We start from the raw sequence: 14060 nt of genomic DNA, 5'->3' as shown, positions 1-14060 counted from the left end.
TTTTAAATGGAAAAAGGAGAAACTTCTACCAGTCTTTAGACTCTAAAGCTTAGAGTAACTACAACAGTAACAGTAAGTAACAAAAAGAAAAAACAATCATTGATTGCTATTAGGAGCATATAGTTTTGTGCTTTTCAGCAACGAGATGGCTGAATTAAGAAAATTTAGGGTTTGGAAAATACTGTTTGCTAGCAGAGGGAACATTTTAGTGCTAAAGGTGAGAACTCAAATTATATACTTCTCTTAATGTAAAAGCTTAATGTAAAATAGCTGTGGCTATTTGGTTATTCCTCTAAATTGTGTATGCCCTAATTTCTTCCTAAATTTCAAGCAATAGATAGGCTACATCTTTAAATTCTCTAAAATTAGGAGGATCGTGTGGTAATTAACTCTAGGAAAGATTTGACTGTAGTTGAGGCATATCAATGTCTCTAGTATGTTGCAGACATCAAGTTGGTTCTTTCATGTTTCCTTTGTCAAAGATTTGAATTTACTGTCGTGTTTAACTTTGAGGACTTGATTATCTTGTGTTTTCTTAGTCTAGTGCTTTGATCTTAGCTTGATATCAGTTTGAAAGTAGGGTGGGAGTCTCTGAGAGTTATAGAGTGGCTACTCTGAGGAATCATTTTATATACACCTTCTTAACTAACGGTGGGAGGGGTGTCAAAAGCCTTTTTGTATATAGACTAGGTCAGGAAACATTTCCAGTTATTTGAAGACCATGTAGCTGGTAATGAAGAACAGGAATTTAAATCCTGAATGCTTATTCCAGAACTATTTGGAAGTTTTCACTAAAATATGCAGTCATCATGGATGTATCCTTTGCAATTCCTGCTTTTTATGAACAAATAGAATCATATTTAAAACATAAAGATATGTCATATCCAATTATGATAAAGAGTTCTGCAGGAATATGCAAATCTCAGGTACTTTCAGGAGAATGTTTTGTACCAAAAAGTTAGAAAGCAGAAAAATGTCTAGAGCTTCTGGTATAATATAACATTAAACCAGTATTACTATTTTTTAAAGACAATAGGAAAATAGTTCATCAAATTGTCTTTAGATAATTCAACTCATTTGGTATAATTTAAAAGTTGGGACTACATAAGTTTCTAGTTACTGAATTTGAGGTTTAATTTTTGAAAGGAAAATTTCTTCATTTTTATAAAAATAGATTTCTTTAAAAAGCTTTCCCCTAACTAACATAATAATACAAATTTGTTTTTAAAGAGATTAGATCTTTTATACCCCTTAAAAATGTTTACCCATATTCAGGTCTAGATATGATTCAGATTTAGTTGCTGCAAGAAATGACTCCTATTAATGTTGTTTCTATCTTTTCAAAAATTGACAACACTTTACCAGTCATAATTCTGTAATCCCCTGAATTTTACTTTTTCTTTGGGTACTCTATTTTTAAACAAAATTACGATTTAAAATAATTTAATCCAAATTGTTACATGTACCAAGCTCTTGTTATTGGAATTTTTGTTCCTAAGATCCTGCTCTTCCCCCAGAAAAGTTACTCAGGTTTAAGAAAATCAGCCACCTTTCATTCTTGCCATAGTATTAAAACATTCTCATTTCATTTTTCTTGGTTTCAATGAGCTTTCATATTCTTTAAAGAAACAGGTCTCAGAAAGAAGATGGTTTCCTCTAAAAGAAGTACATATTGCTTCTTGAAAGACCTTTTAATGTAAAGTTGGTTGGGTAAGACAAATGAAACAGCCAGTTAAGCTCATTCCTTCTGTACTTATTTTAACTTCAAAGCTCCTAGTTTTAACCTCTGGTTCAGTCCCATCTTACTAGATTTAAGTGGCTTTTGTTTTGTTTTGTTTTTCATGCAGGTTCTGCTCATTAATCACCACGAGTGTGGATCTGAAGAAGAGTTTATTACCTCTCTTTTTTTGAGTATGTTTAACTTCAGATACACACAACGTAGCCTCTCCTTCCCCATTAGATTCTTAGAAGGTAGTTATATTTTTATAGTCTCCTTCTTGTGACTTTCATAGTTGTGATCAATAAGAATAAAAACGATTCCTTACATATTGGGCTACTGCATGCAAATCAGTTCATTTAATACCTCCTGGAGGTCTTTGGCATGCCAGACATAAAACCATGAGTGTTTGTTTGTGGAGGTAACCATGTCCCAAAGAAATTTAAGAGTTTATTTATTTATTTTTTTTAAATCAGGAAACTGGGAGAGTTCTTTTAGGTTCTGGGAATCACTGATTTTAGGGGGCTTGCTTTTGGTTTGTGATTTTCAAAATTAATTTAAAATGGGAAAGGATAAACTAGAAATATTCTTCTGATATTAGATCTCTAAAAGAGTATCAGAGAGAAATTTGCTTGCATTGTACCTATTTTATGCTTAACAAAATAGCTGATTTATCATGTCTTAACAGTTAAACATTAATGAACATGTTTTTCTGTGTATTTTTCTTCTTGTACATGAATATGATGAATGAAATATGATACATAAAATTCTTCTTTTATTTTTGTATCTAGGGCTGGAAAAAAGAAAGAATTCTGGCTGAATATCCTGATGGCAGGATTATAATGGTTCTTCCTGAAGACCCAAAATATGCCCTGAAAAAGGTAAATTTCCAGTGAAATTTCATGTAGAATAGATAATATAATTCATAGCACGTTTAAACACCAATTCTGAAAATAAGAATTGAAAGACTACAACCCAACGGAAACACTATGTTTAAACTTAGTGTCTACTAGCGTAGCACATAGCATATGTGAAATAATTTCTTAGTAAATTGATTACTGTCCATTATTAATAATTTGAGGCATAGAAGGCATACAGTTAATGAATAATGCCATGTGATTTCAAAATTAGAATTACTATTTAAATCACAATAATTTAGAAAATTTAATCTAAAAAATATAAAGTTTCATTCTAATAAAAATCAGAGCTTATTTAGAAGGGGATCTTGTAGTGGGACATTATAATCCTGATTAAATATTACCTAATCTCATACTATTAAGAGGGGGAAAAGATATATTTTGATTTATTAATATAATGTAGAAAATTTAAAATCCTCTTATTTATATAAATCAGGTTTTAGTACAACTTAAGAATTCTATACTTGGAGATGTCAGAGAAATAAACAAAAGATAGTAAAGTCTGGAACCATTTTATAGAGTAATCTTAAAAGTCAGTAACTGCAGGAGTACATATTTTAAAATAATGTTAATTACATTTTCCAGTGATACACTGATAATGTTTTTTCTTCAGCCTGCAAAGGCTCTTTTAGCAGTACCTCATAATATGAAGCCAAATGGGTCAAGTGTTCTCTGAAAAACTTAAATTATACACATACTATGTGTGTCTAAAATATCTAGAAAGAAGGAAAATTATTGTATTTTTTTAGGTAAACAGTTGGACCTCTTTAAAAGTATGAATATTTGATATGAAAGGAAGGTTAAAGGAAAACACTTTTGTGTGTGTGTTTTTAATTATAAAATAGAATGTATGCTATATAAACATTTGAATGAATGTACATCTAGGTCTATATATTTGCATATGTGTGAATCCACAAATAAAGCTATCTACATACATATTTAGCCACACCCATATTGCTTTTGCACAAATGAGATCACATTCTACAAACAATTCTGCAACTTGCGTTTTTCAGTTATCAGATAAACTGATACTCTTCTTAAGAACATACTCCTGGGTTTCCCTGACTGAGAACTTCAGCACTTCTATTTCCTGATGATGAATTATAGTCACACAGCTGGCTAAGGCCTGTGTGCAATTGAATCAAATAAGAACACACATCTGAGTACAGGATGAAAATGCATACATTATGCAAAAATGAAAAATAATGTAAAAAATATATAAAAGAAAATTAAAAAAAGAAAAAAATGTAAAGACAAAAAAACTGTGCGAACATTTCCTTCTAGCTGTTGCAAAACATTATGAGAGTATCCAGTCTGCTTCTGTATAAATGTGGTCCTCACACTGCTATGGTATGTTGGTAGCCAACATTAGTACAAAGGAAAACACTTTTAACCCATTATTTGAAAATACATACAACATTCTATGTAAAATAAAGGTTTGTCCTGTACTTTTCATATATATATATATATATATACATATATATATGTATATATATATATATATATATATATATGCGCACCCTGTATATATGACAGACAGTCCCAGAAACCTAAATACGCTCCCATGCTACCCGTGCCTGACAGGATAGACAAAGCCTAGTATGACAAACATGTCACGTATCTTGTATTTGAAACATTGATCCTTGAGCAAAAACAAACACGTGTTAGATTAATTTTGGATTAGTGATTGACTAAATGAAAATGAAATTACAGAATTTCATTATAATTTGGAAATGCTCAGTGGAAACTTTACTACAATCACCATATGTAGCAACTAGACATCTCTTATTAAAAATCTTCAGTAAATGCTACTTATTTTAGCTTCTCAGGGCAGAATCTTAGTAACTTACTATTTAGTATGTTACTGGCTAGTAACCAGTTAATAGGTTAAAAGTTAAAATCTAGGAAATTGTGAATCATTTGCCTTAGAAACTAAGTTGGAGGTTGTATTGTGAGATAATGTTCCGAGATTAGGAGCATTTGAGTTTTCATCACTGAATAAAGGATGGATTACATGGTATTCTGGTTGCCATGGGTATGAATACTTAACCTTCTGAGGGATTATTTGCATTTGAAACTTAATGATACAAATAAATGTTTATTGTATTGAATATTTGCATGTTATTTTCTGGGGAAGGAACTAATGTTGGAATGTCTACAAAAGTTTGAGCTTACATTTGATCTTGACCACAGCTCTAGAAGGTAAACTAGAAGAACCAGAGTTTGATGCCATATTTACATTAAGTCCCTTTTCCTTGGTTTTCTAAATATTCAGTGTCTGACATGGCAAGGTTATTAACTTTTGATTTTTTTTTCTTCTATATGTTAATAAGCCTCCAACAGATGTTGAACTTAAATGTGATAATATTCATAAAGTGAATAATGACAGGACTATAAATGGTTGATAAGAAAACATGTGTTTCTTTTCTTTTTACTCCTTCCATTTTACTGATGAGAGTGCTAATAAAGACGTGGGAAGAAAAGTATCTTGTCCAGCTAAAATTTTAGTAAATTCTCTCCAATTCTTAAACCCTATTCTTATTACCTGTTTTAGGCTCTTTCATTCCTTTTGTTCCCTCATCTGCTGGATTTAACATTTTTGTCCAGTTTCCTCATTTTGCAAATTAGTCAACAGGGCTTGAAAGACAGTTATTTAAATGATCTCTTTAGAGAATATCCTGCTTGAAATAATATACTCAACTTACTGAACTGCAATAGTATAGTGTATATACACACACAGTGTTTTTAAAATGTTAAAAGAATATTGTTCTTTATTTGGCAGGTTGATGAAATTAGAGAAATGGTTGATAATGATTTAGGTTTCCAGCAGGCTCCACTAATGTGCTATTCCAGAACTAAAACACTTCTCTTTATTTCTAACGACAAAAAAGTAGTTGGCTGCCTAATTGCGGAACATATCCAGTGGGTAAGTGGTTTCTAAAAGAGTATTCATATGTAGATTGGTATTTCTCAAGTCAGTGTGTAAGATAAAATTTCTGTAAATCAAGAGTAATGTTAAATTTTGTTTAGTGTTTCCATGTCGGATACTAATACAAGTAGTTGTTTCAGCAGTGGAATAAATCAAGGATTGGCAAACTACCCAGAGGGAAAAAGCCTGTTTTGTAAATAGAGTTTTATTATAATACTTATATGCCCACTTATTTACATATTAATTATGGCTGTTTTCATATAGATGCCAGGTAGACTGCAAAACTCGAAATATTTAAAAGTTGGTCTTTTTATAAAAAGTTGCCTTGCCTAGAAATAGATCACCTAGAATAGATCACCACCTCTTTGGTTGAGCTCTGAATGAAGAATTGACTTGAAAAAAATAACAAACAGAAAAAACCAGAATTATAGTAAAAGGGATATATTCATGTTAAGTAAGTAATTTAGTAAGAGACCATTTTAAGAGAACAGTGGGAATTCTTCTGGAGTCCTCTCATCAAACTCTGAGGCTTACCCCATTTGAATTCTGTTTTCATCTGAATTCTTGCTCATTGGACTTGACCTCTGCAGATGTTTACCATAAAATGTCCTATCTTAAAGGAAAAGGTCAGGATGAATTAATTTCTATGTATTAATCCACAATTTAAAAATAGTCACTTAATTCTCTCACCCTCCCGCGCTTCTGACTGTACCCAGCGCTTGTGTAAATAAATAAATAAATCTTTTAAAAATAAAAATATTCACTTAGAAATTGTAATTTTATGCAAAATGAACAAGCAGCTATAACTCAGAGACTTTCTGCAGGGGAGGGGAAAGGAGAGGAATCAAAACAAGGGAGGAAAGAGCACAAGGGACTGTGGTGATGGTGCACAGGTGAATTGGTGGTGGGACTTTTACAGGGGCTACACCTGAGAGGAGAAAGCATACATTGTACAAAAAGGAAAAATGATGTAAAATCTATAAAAAATAAAGTAAAAGAAATTGTAGTTTTATGAGTCTTGCTATTTATAATAAAATTGATATAATAGCTGATAAAGGTAGTTTGGGAATTTAAATTTGATATAAAGTGACTAATTTATAGACTTGCCATACTGAAATTTAATTAATTTTAAATAGTACAAACCCTTGGGTTTTTTTTACACTTGATCTTAGCCAAAAGGCCAAGAAGCAATCTTGGTTTTTTTAATTGCTCATCTACCTAGTACCAAAAGTGACTTGTATCAATGTTAGACTAGAAGGTAGCAGTGTAATGTTTGCTTGGTTTTTGTTAAATCTTAATTGTTTTGTCCTAAGCTCTGTAGCATTTACCATCAGAAGCCTGACCATATTTGGCAGCTAGACTGGCAAAGGAGATATATGTTTTTTTTAAAGTACCTTATTTTTGATAAAGAGATAGGAATGTGGGGAAAGGAATTACACCGGCTTCTGTGTTCCTAGTTCCTGCACAGTTGTGAACCCTAGAACTTTGATACCTATCACAGAAACGGTTGTGATTGCTGGGTCTTAACTTGGACTTTTGCTAGTACTTAGAATGTGAGAGGTAAAGAAAACATTCACTTCTTATTATGGGTCAGCCATGATGGCAGGGTGCTTTGTGTGTGTTATTTAATCTCTCAATGAATCTATGAAAGAGATGATTAATGTTCCCAAAACCTTTTTTTAATTAATATATTTATTTTTAATTGAGATAGTATTATTTTTTAATATTGCCAGTGTAGTGCACCCATTACCAAATTGCCCATAGTCCACCACCATAGTCCTTTGAGCTTCCTTCCCTCTTTGTTCTTACCCTTCTCCCATACCTTCCCCTCTCTGGATGCTTCAGTTTTGTAGTCAACTTTCCAGGGTTTGTTTTTTAAGCTTGTTTTTATTTGACTCTTTGTTTAGATATTCTGTGTTCCACATATTAGTGACACCATCCAGTATATTTCTCTTTCTCCTTCTGATTTACTTCACTTAGCGTTATCCCTTCCTGCTTCATCAATGTTGCTGAAAACAGCATGAGTTTATCTTTTTTGATTGCTGAGTAGTATTCCTTGTGTATATATACTACATCTTGATCCACTCATCTGTTTTGGGGCACTTAGGTTGTTTCCATAATTTACCCATAGTAAATAGTGCTGCAGTAACTATGGGAGTGCAGGTTTCCATTCGAATTGGTGTTTTTGAATATTTGGAGTAAATGCCAAGTAGTGGAATTACTGAGTCGAATGGGAGATCCATTTTTAATGTTTCAAGATACCACCATACTGCTTTCTTTCTATAAGGACTGGACCAGTCTGCATTCCCACCAGCAGTGTATAAGGGAGCAATCTAGAACTTAATTAACTTCCTCTCCTAGTAACATAACTAAAAAGACCAGCATGTATATCTTGTCTGTTTTCTAAAATGATAGTGAAAGCATAAAGGTCCACATACTTTGTCAAGAAGCCAAGCCAATGTACGGACCTTCTCACAAAGGTCAGAAATAGACAATTGCTATAAAATATTCTCATTTTAAAATCTCCTACCCCTCTGCATTTTGATACCTATAGGGCTACAGAGTTATAGAAGAGAAACTTCCAGTTATCAGGTCAGAAGAAGAAAAAGTCAGATTTGAAAGGCAAAAGGCCTGGTGCTGCTCAACATTGCCAGAACCCGCAATCTGTGGGATCAGCCGAATATGGGTATTCAGCATGATGCGTCGGAAGAAAATTGCTTCTCGTATGATTGAATGCCTAAGGTACCTTGGATATAATTCTTCATATCATTTCTAGTAGTTTAGGATTTGAGTTTTAGAAGAAACACTAGTATTTAATTTTATTATGTAATCTTTATATTAAATTTTGCTTGAGATTGTCAGTGTATTGAATTTTTAAACACTGTGATACGAAGTTAATCTGAGGGGAAGAAAGCACTATTGACTAAATATTATTAAACCATTTTAACTCAGCTGTAACTATAATAGACCAAAATAACCCGCTAATTTCAAACTTTATTCAATATTGGAGAATCTTAAAGATAAATGTGAAGTTTTTTGAGAGTTTAGCTTCTAGTTGAAATTTTCTTAAAGAATATTATTTTTAAATTTTCTCTAATTTTTCTTTTATTGCTTGATTTTTTATTCGGAGGTATAGCAAATAACTGATGAATTGCTTGTTTTATTTTTTCTATAAAGGGTTAGTGGAGGAGGTTAAAATTAATTATGCAAAGGAGGTTTTTAGATCAGTCTCATTTATTAATAGAATTCCTGAATACTTGCTATCTATAGGTGTACTTTTCAAGTAATCCATCATTATTGCTAGTGGCTCCGAAGACACTAGGATTGATAGAGCCTGAATGTGTTTATGGTCTCTCCCTTATTTTGTCAATGAGTAATGATCCAGAAGGGCTCAGGTGTAACCCTTTTTTCATGACAAGCAACAGGTTTGTTTTTAGTTCTTTTGGAACTAAATCTGGAAAATGCAGCTGATTAAATAATAGTCTTAAATAAAGGTGTTGCCCCTTCCCTAAATCTTGTAAACTTAGGTCTTATGACAGCCATAAGATGGTTCTAGCTTATAAAAGCATAAAATAGTATTGCTCTGGTATTTGTTCTGTGTGCTAGTGAGATTACCGCTGTAAGCTTCCTGTTAAAACATAGTTTCTACCTATTTCATTTAATGTTTTTAAATCCCCCACTTATATTAAGATTATAAGATAAAAATTCTAATAGTATTTTATCTTGATTACATTTTAAAAATTTTAAATAGAAACTTCTTTGAGATATAATTACACCGCATAAAATTCATCTATTTAAAGTGATAATTCAGTGAATTTGAGTATATTTAGAAGAATGCGCAACCATCACCACTAATTTTAATGTATTTCCATCATTCCTCAAAAAAAACCTCCAAAAAACCATACTCATAGCAGCTACTTTCTGTTCATCTTCTCTAGATTCTGGCAACCACTAATACTTTATATCTTAATGGATTTGCCTATTCTAAACATTTATGTAAATGGATTTCTATATTTTATGGACTCTCTATTGTTCATTTCTTTCACTTAGATGTTAGAAGAATCATACATGTTGTATATCATGTATCAGTGTGCTTCACCCATTTTTTGTCAAGTATTTCACTGTATGAACACATCTTTTATCCATTTATCAGTTGATAAATATATGAGAATGTTTCTATTTTTTTGGTGTTATGAATAAGACTGAAAATTTATGTACAAATTTTTGGTGTATTTATTTTTGATACTTAGAGAAGTACTTGCATGTTTTTATTTCTCTTGGTACATAACTAGCCATAGAATTGTTGGGCTATATGATAACAGTATGTGTAACATTTTGTGTAACTACCAAACTTTTCTAAAGAGGCTGTGTACTGCTTTACATTTGCATGAGCAATGTATGAGAGAGGATCCATTGCCTCATCAATACTTGTTACTGTTCTTTTTAATTTTAGCCATTCTAGTGAATGTGAAGTGGTATTTCATTGTGGTTTTTACTTATATTTCTGTCATGGCAGATGGTTGGGCATCTTTCATGTGTTTCCTGACTGCTTATATGTCTTTAGAGAAATGCCTGTTCACACGCTATGTCCATGAGTTGTGGTGGTTCTTTTTCCATTCATTCATTGATGAGTATAAAGAAAACATTCATGTATATGTATATATATAGTGGAATATTTATTCAGCCATAGGAAAGAATGTAATCTTGCCATTTGCCACAATGTGACTGGACTTTGAGGGTATTATGCAAAGTAATATAAGGGATGCAGATATAAGAAATAGTGTATAATAGCACTTTATGTGGAATCTTTAAAAACATTATTAAAAAAGCCAAGTTCACTGATATAAAGAATAGATTAGTGGTCACCAGAGGCAATAGTTGAAAAGGTAGTCAAAGGATAAAAGGGGTCAAAAGATAAAAATTCCAGTTATAAATACATAGGAATGTCATGTGATGAATGGCAACTGTAGTTAATAATACAGTATTGCATATTTGAAAATTCTTAAAGGAGAGTAGGTCTTAAAAGTTCTCATCTTTCACAAGAAAAATTTTTAACTACGTGTATACGTTATAACTAGATTTAATGTGGTGATCATTTCACAATATATACAAATACTAAATCATCATGTTGTACATCCTTAATATAATGATACATGTCAACTATATCTCAGTTCAAAAAAAAGTGGGAATATTATAGGGTGGAGGGCAGGGGCAGGGAGAGGAAGGACCAGAGTCAAAATAAAGGGGGGGTGCAATTGTATGGGGAATATAACTAAAATGAAAATGCGTACATTGTGCAAAAATGAAAAATGATGTAAGAATTATATAAAATAAAATATTAATTTAAAAAGTGGGAGTATTATAATACACAAGCAAAAATTTTTTTTTAAAGATTGATTTATTTATGCATACAAGAACAGGGGTACAGGCCAGAGGTGCGGGGGGTGAGAGGATTTACCAGAGACAGAGTGGGGAACAGAACAGGTAGATTGACTGAAATACATTGCTGAGGGGAGCAGCGGGCAAGACAGCAGAGGTCTGCTGTGCTATGAATGTCAATTCCCTGGCTGGGGATCAAACTCATGCCATAGTGACTGGAAATAGCTTGATAGTGCTGAGACTTTAACCCCTGCACCACCAGGGAGGCCCCCAAAACATTAAATTTTAAACTCCAAGTTATAAATCCTTTTCCTTTGTCATTTGTGTTTTTGGTGTCATATTTAAGAAGCCATTTCTGAATCCAAGAGCACAAAGATTTATGCCTGGTATTTTGTTCGATGAGTTTATAATTGTAGTTCTTATACTTAGGTCTTTGATTCATTTTAAGTTTTGTGTTTGATTTGTTTTTCATATGCATCTCCAGTTTTCCTGGCACAATTACTTACAAAGACTACTCGAAATTTTCTATTGCATATTCTTGGTACCCTTGTCAAAAATCATTGACATGAATAAGGCTTATACATAGACTCTCAGTTCTATTTCATTGGTCTAATCTTATGTCATTAGCAGACTGCCTTGAATGTTGCAGCTTGTATCTTGTTTTGAAATAAGGAGTGTGAGATCTACAATTTTGTATTATGTTTTGAAATAAGGAGTATAAAATCTACAACTTTGATCTTTTTACGATTCTTTTGATTATTCAGTTTCTTTCATTTCCATGTGAATTTTAGGACCAGATTGTCAATTTCTGCAAAACCATCAACTACAGATGAATTTGGTGGGGGGCAGAGTAATACCTTTTTAGTAAAGTTAAGTCTTCTGATTTCTAAACAAGGGTTGTCTTTTTCAGCCTCCTTTAATTTCTTTGCCCATTCTTTGCACAGTTTTTATTTTATAGGTTTTGCACTTCTTTCATTAAATCATTATGTGAAGTATTCTTTTTATGTTATTGTAAATGGAATTGTTTTCTAAATTTCATTTTTGGATTGTTCATTGCATAGAATTATAATTTTTAAATATTGATCTTGTATCTTGCAACCTTGCAGAAGTCTTTTTTTAATCGGACCTAATAGTTTCTCAATGAGTTCCTATGGAGTCCTTTGATATAAGATCATGTTATCTGTAAAAGAGAGAGTTTTACTTCTTCTCTTCCTTTCTGGTTGATTTTCCTTTTCCTTGTCTAATTGCCTTGACTAGAGCCTATAGTACATTACTGAGTAGAAGAAGTACTAGCAGAAATAGCCTTAACTTGTTTCTGACATATGGGGATCAATTTTCAGTCTTTCACCATTAATGTTGATATTAAGTTGAGGAGGTTCCTTCTACTCAGAATACAATATTTTTTTCAGGAAAAGGTATTGGGTAAATGTTTTTAAAACCATTATTGCTTTTTATAATTTTTTACCTTATTGATACTATTGTATTTTAGATATCTAATTATTTTCAATAATTTTTAGAATATGCAACATTATCTCAAGTCTTTCTAGTCAAATTTGTATTTGACAGAATTTTCCAACTGTAATGATTAAAATTTTCTCCCTCCCCCTTTTTTTTTTAATAGGAGTAACTTTATATATGGCTCATATTTGAGTAAAGAAGAAATTGCTTTCTCAGATCCCACTCCTGATGGAAAACTGTTTGCAACACAGTACTGTGGCACTGGTCAGTTTCTGGTATATAATTTTATTAATGGACAAAATAGTACCTAAAACAAATTCTTGCCTACAGTACTAGAAGACATCTACTGAAGAGAAATGGATTGGTTGCTGACTTTAACCAGGAACTAGGGCCATTTTTATTACAATGAACTCAGGACTGGCAACAGCCAAAAGGTTGTTCCATTTTCATAAAATTGGAAACAATGCAGTAATAGCTTATTATTGTTTTGTTTTTTAAAGAAGATATTTTATTATCTTTTACAGAAATTTATGATTGATGTATTTTATCTATAGTTATTTAGACATGTTTACATGCAGCAGATAATTGTTCATAGTGGACTGAAAACTAATGCAAGGACTATGGTCTCAGTGATAAGTACATTTTGAAGTTCTTAATATGGAAATATACCAGTGTAGCTTGGTACTGTATTTTTATATTGATCTGCTGATACCAGTTATAGTTTTAAAGACTGTATTTTCACAGAGCAGAAACCCAAGGTTTTTGAGTTATACAGGGGGGTACAGTATTACATGTATAAGAATATGAAGCTAACTCTTAAAGGACCTGAAGTATACTGTGAAGGCACTCCCTTAAAAATTCAAAGGTTCAAGTAAGAAAAAGCAGGAAGAATTTGTAATATTGAGCTTTTCGTTTTCATGCACAGGGGCAGGTTTACTGCAAGAAGGGAGAGAGGAGTAGAGAGTACTAGCACAAACAAAAGTGGGCAGAAAGAACAGCCCCTGAAAGGGACAGGTTTGCTGAAAGAGAGGGCTGCATTGTCACAGGCGGGCAGCCCTGGGAGGAGAGCTGCCCCTGCTGCCTTGCAAAGGGAGAAGGCTGGTGAAGAGAGACACCTAAACGGTAACAGGCAGGCAGGCAGTTGTTGTTTTCTTTTTTAATATTGAGCTTTTTCTTCCATTTCTTTCTTTTCTATTCTCAATGGTAGGAAGAAATGGAAGGTGGTAAAGAATTGAGGCTTTTCTTAGTGGAGAGCAATAGATGACTAGAATGAGGAAGGTACCTTTAAAGTTTATCATTCTGTTTTCTTTTTTTTAATAAATACCATCTTTGGCACACTTAGGCTGTTAACAAATCCCTAAGAGATTTATAAAAACCTATGGATAGTCACAAGCTAAATGTAGATGATTTGGTATCTGCTTTGTTATTCCTCAGAAATACTACACTGAGTATATGTCCTCATTACTGGACTTCATTTTGATACTTGTCTATCCTTCATAGTGCCCTCTACTTTTAAAGGGTTTATATGTTGAAAACTGCTGTGGCCTTTTTGACCTGTAAATAATGTAGAATAAAATAATAAAATACTTGATAGCTTTTTTTTAAGTGATAAATATGATAATGGTTTGTTGTCATTTGTGTTTTTTTCAGGGAGTTTCTT

General features: G+C 32.4%; 1 protein-coding gene across 1 annotated transcript in view; it reads left to right on the top strand.

Annotated features, from left to right (window-relative positions):
- ESCO1 (establishment of sister chromatid cohesion N-acetyltransferase 1) overlaps window positions 1-12711 on the top strand; it is a gene marked incomplete at both ends in the record, with an annotated part of 38033 nt that extends 25322 nt beyond the window's left edge. The window contains 4 exons of the mRNA XM_084252099.1: window positions 2509-2598; window positions 5417-5560; window positions 8118-8305; window positions 12564-12711. Of these exons, the coding sequence (XP_084108225.1) occupies window positions 2509-2598; window positions 5417-5560; window positions 8118-8305; window positions 12564-12711 (570 nt within the window). The remainder of the gene's footprint in view (window positions 1-2508; window positions 2599-5416; window positions 5561-8117; window positions 8306-12563) is intronic.
- Between the last annotated feature and the right edge of the window lie 1349 nt (window positions 12712-14060).

This window comes from Talpa europaea, assembly GCF_964194135.1.
Source record: "Talpa europaea genome assembly, chromosome: 13".
NCBI lineage: Eukaryota > Metazoa > Chordata > Mammalia > Eulipotyphla > Talpidae > Talpa > Talpa europaea.
The sequence above is the reverse complement of the archived record's forward strand: the minus strand, read 5'-3'. Positions and strand labels throughout refer to the sequence as shown.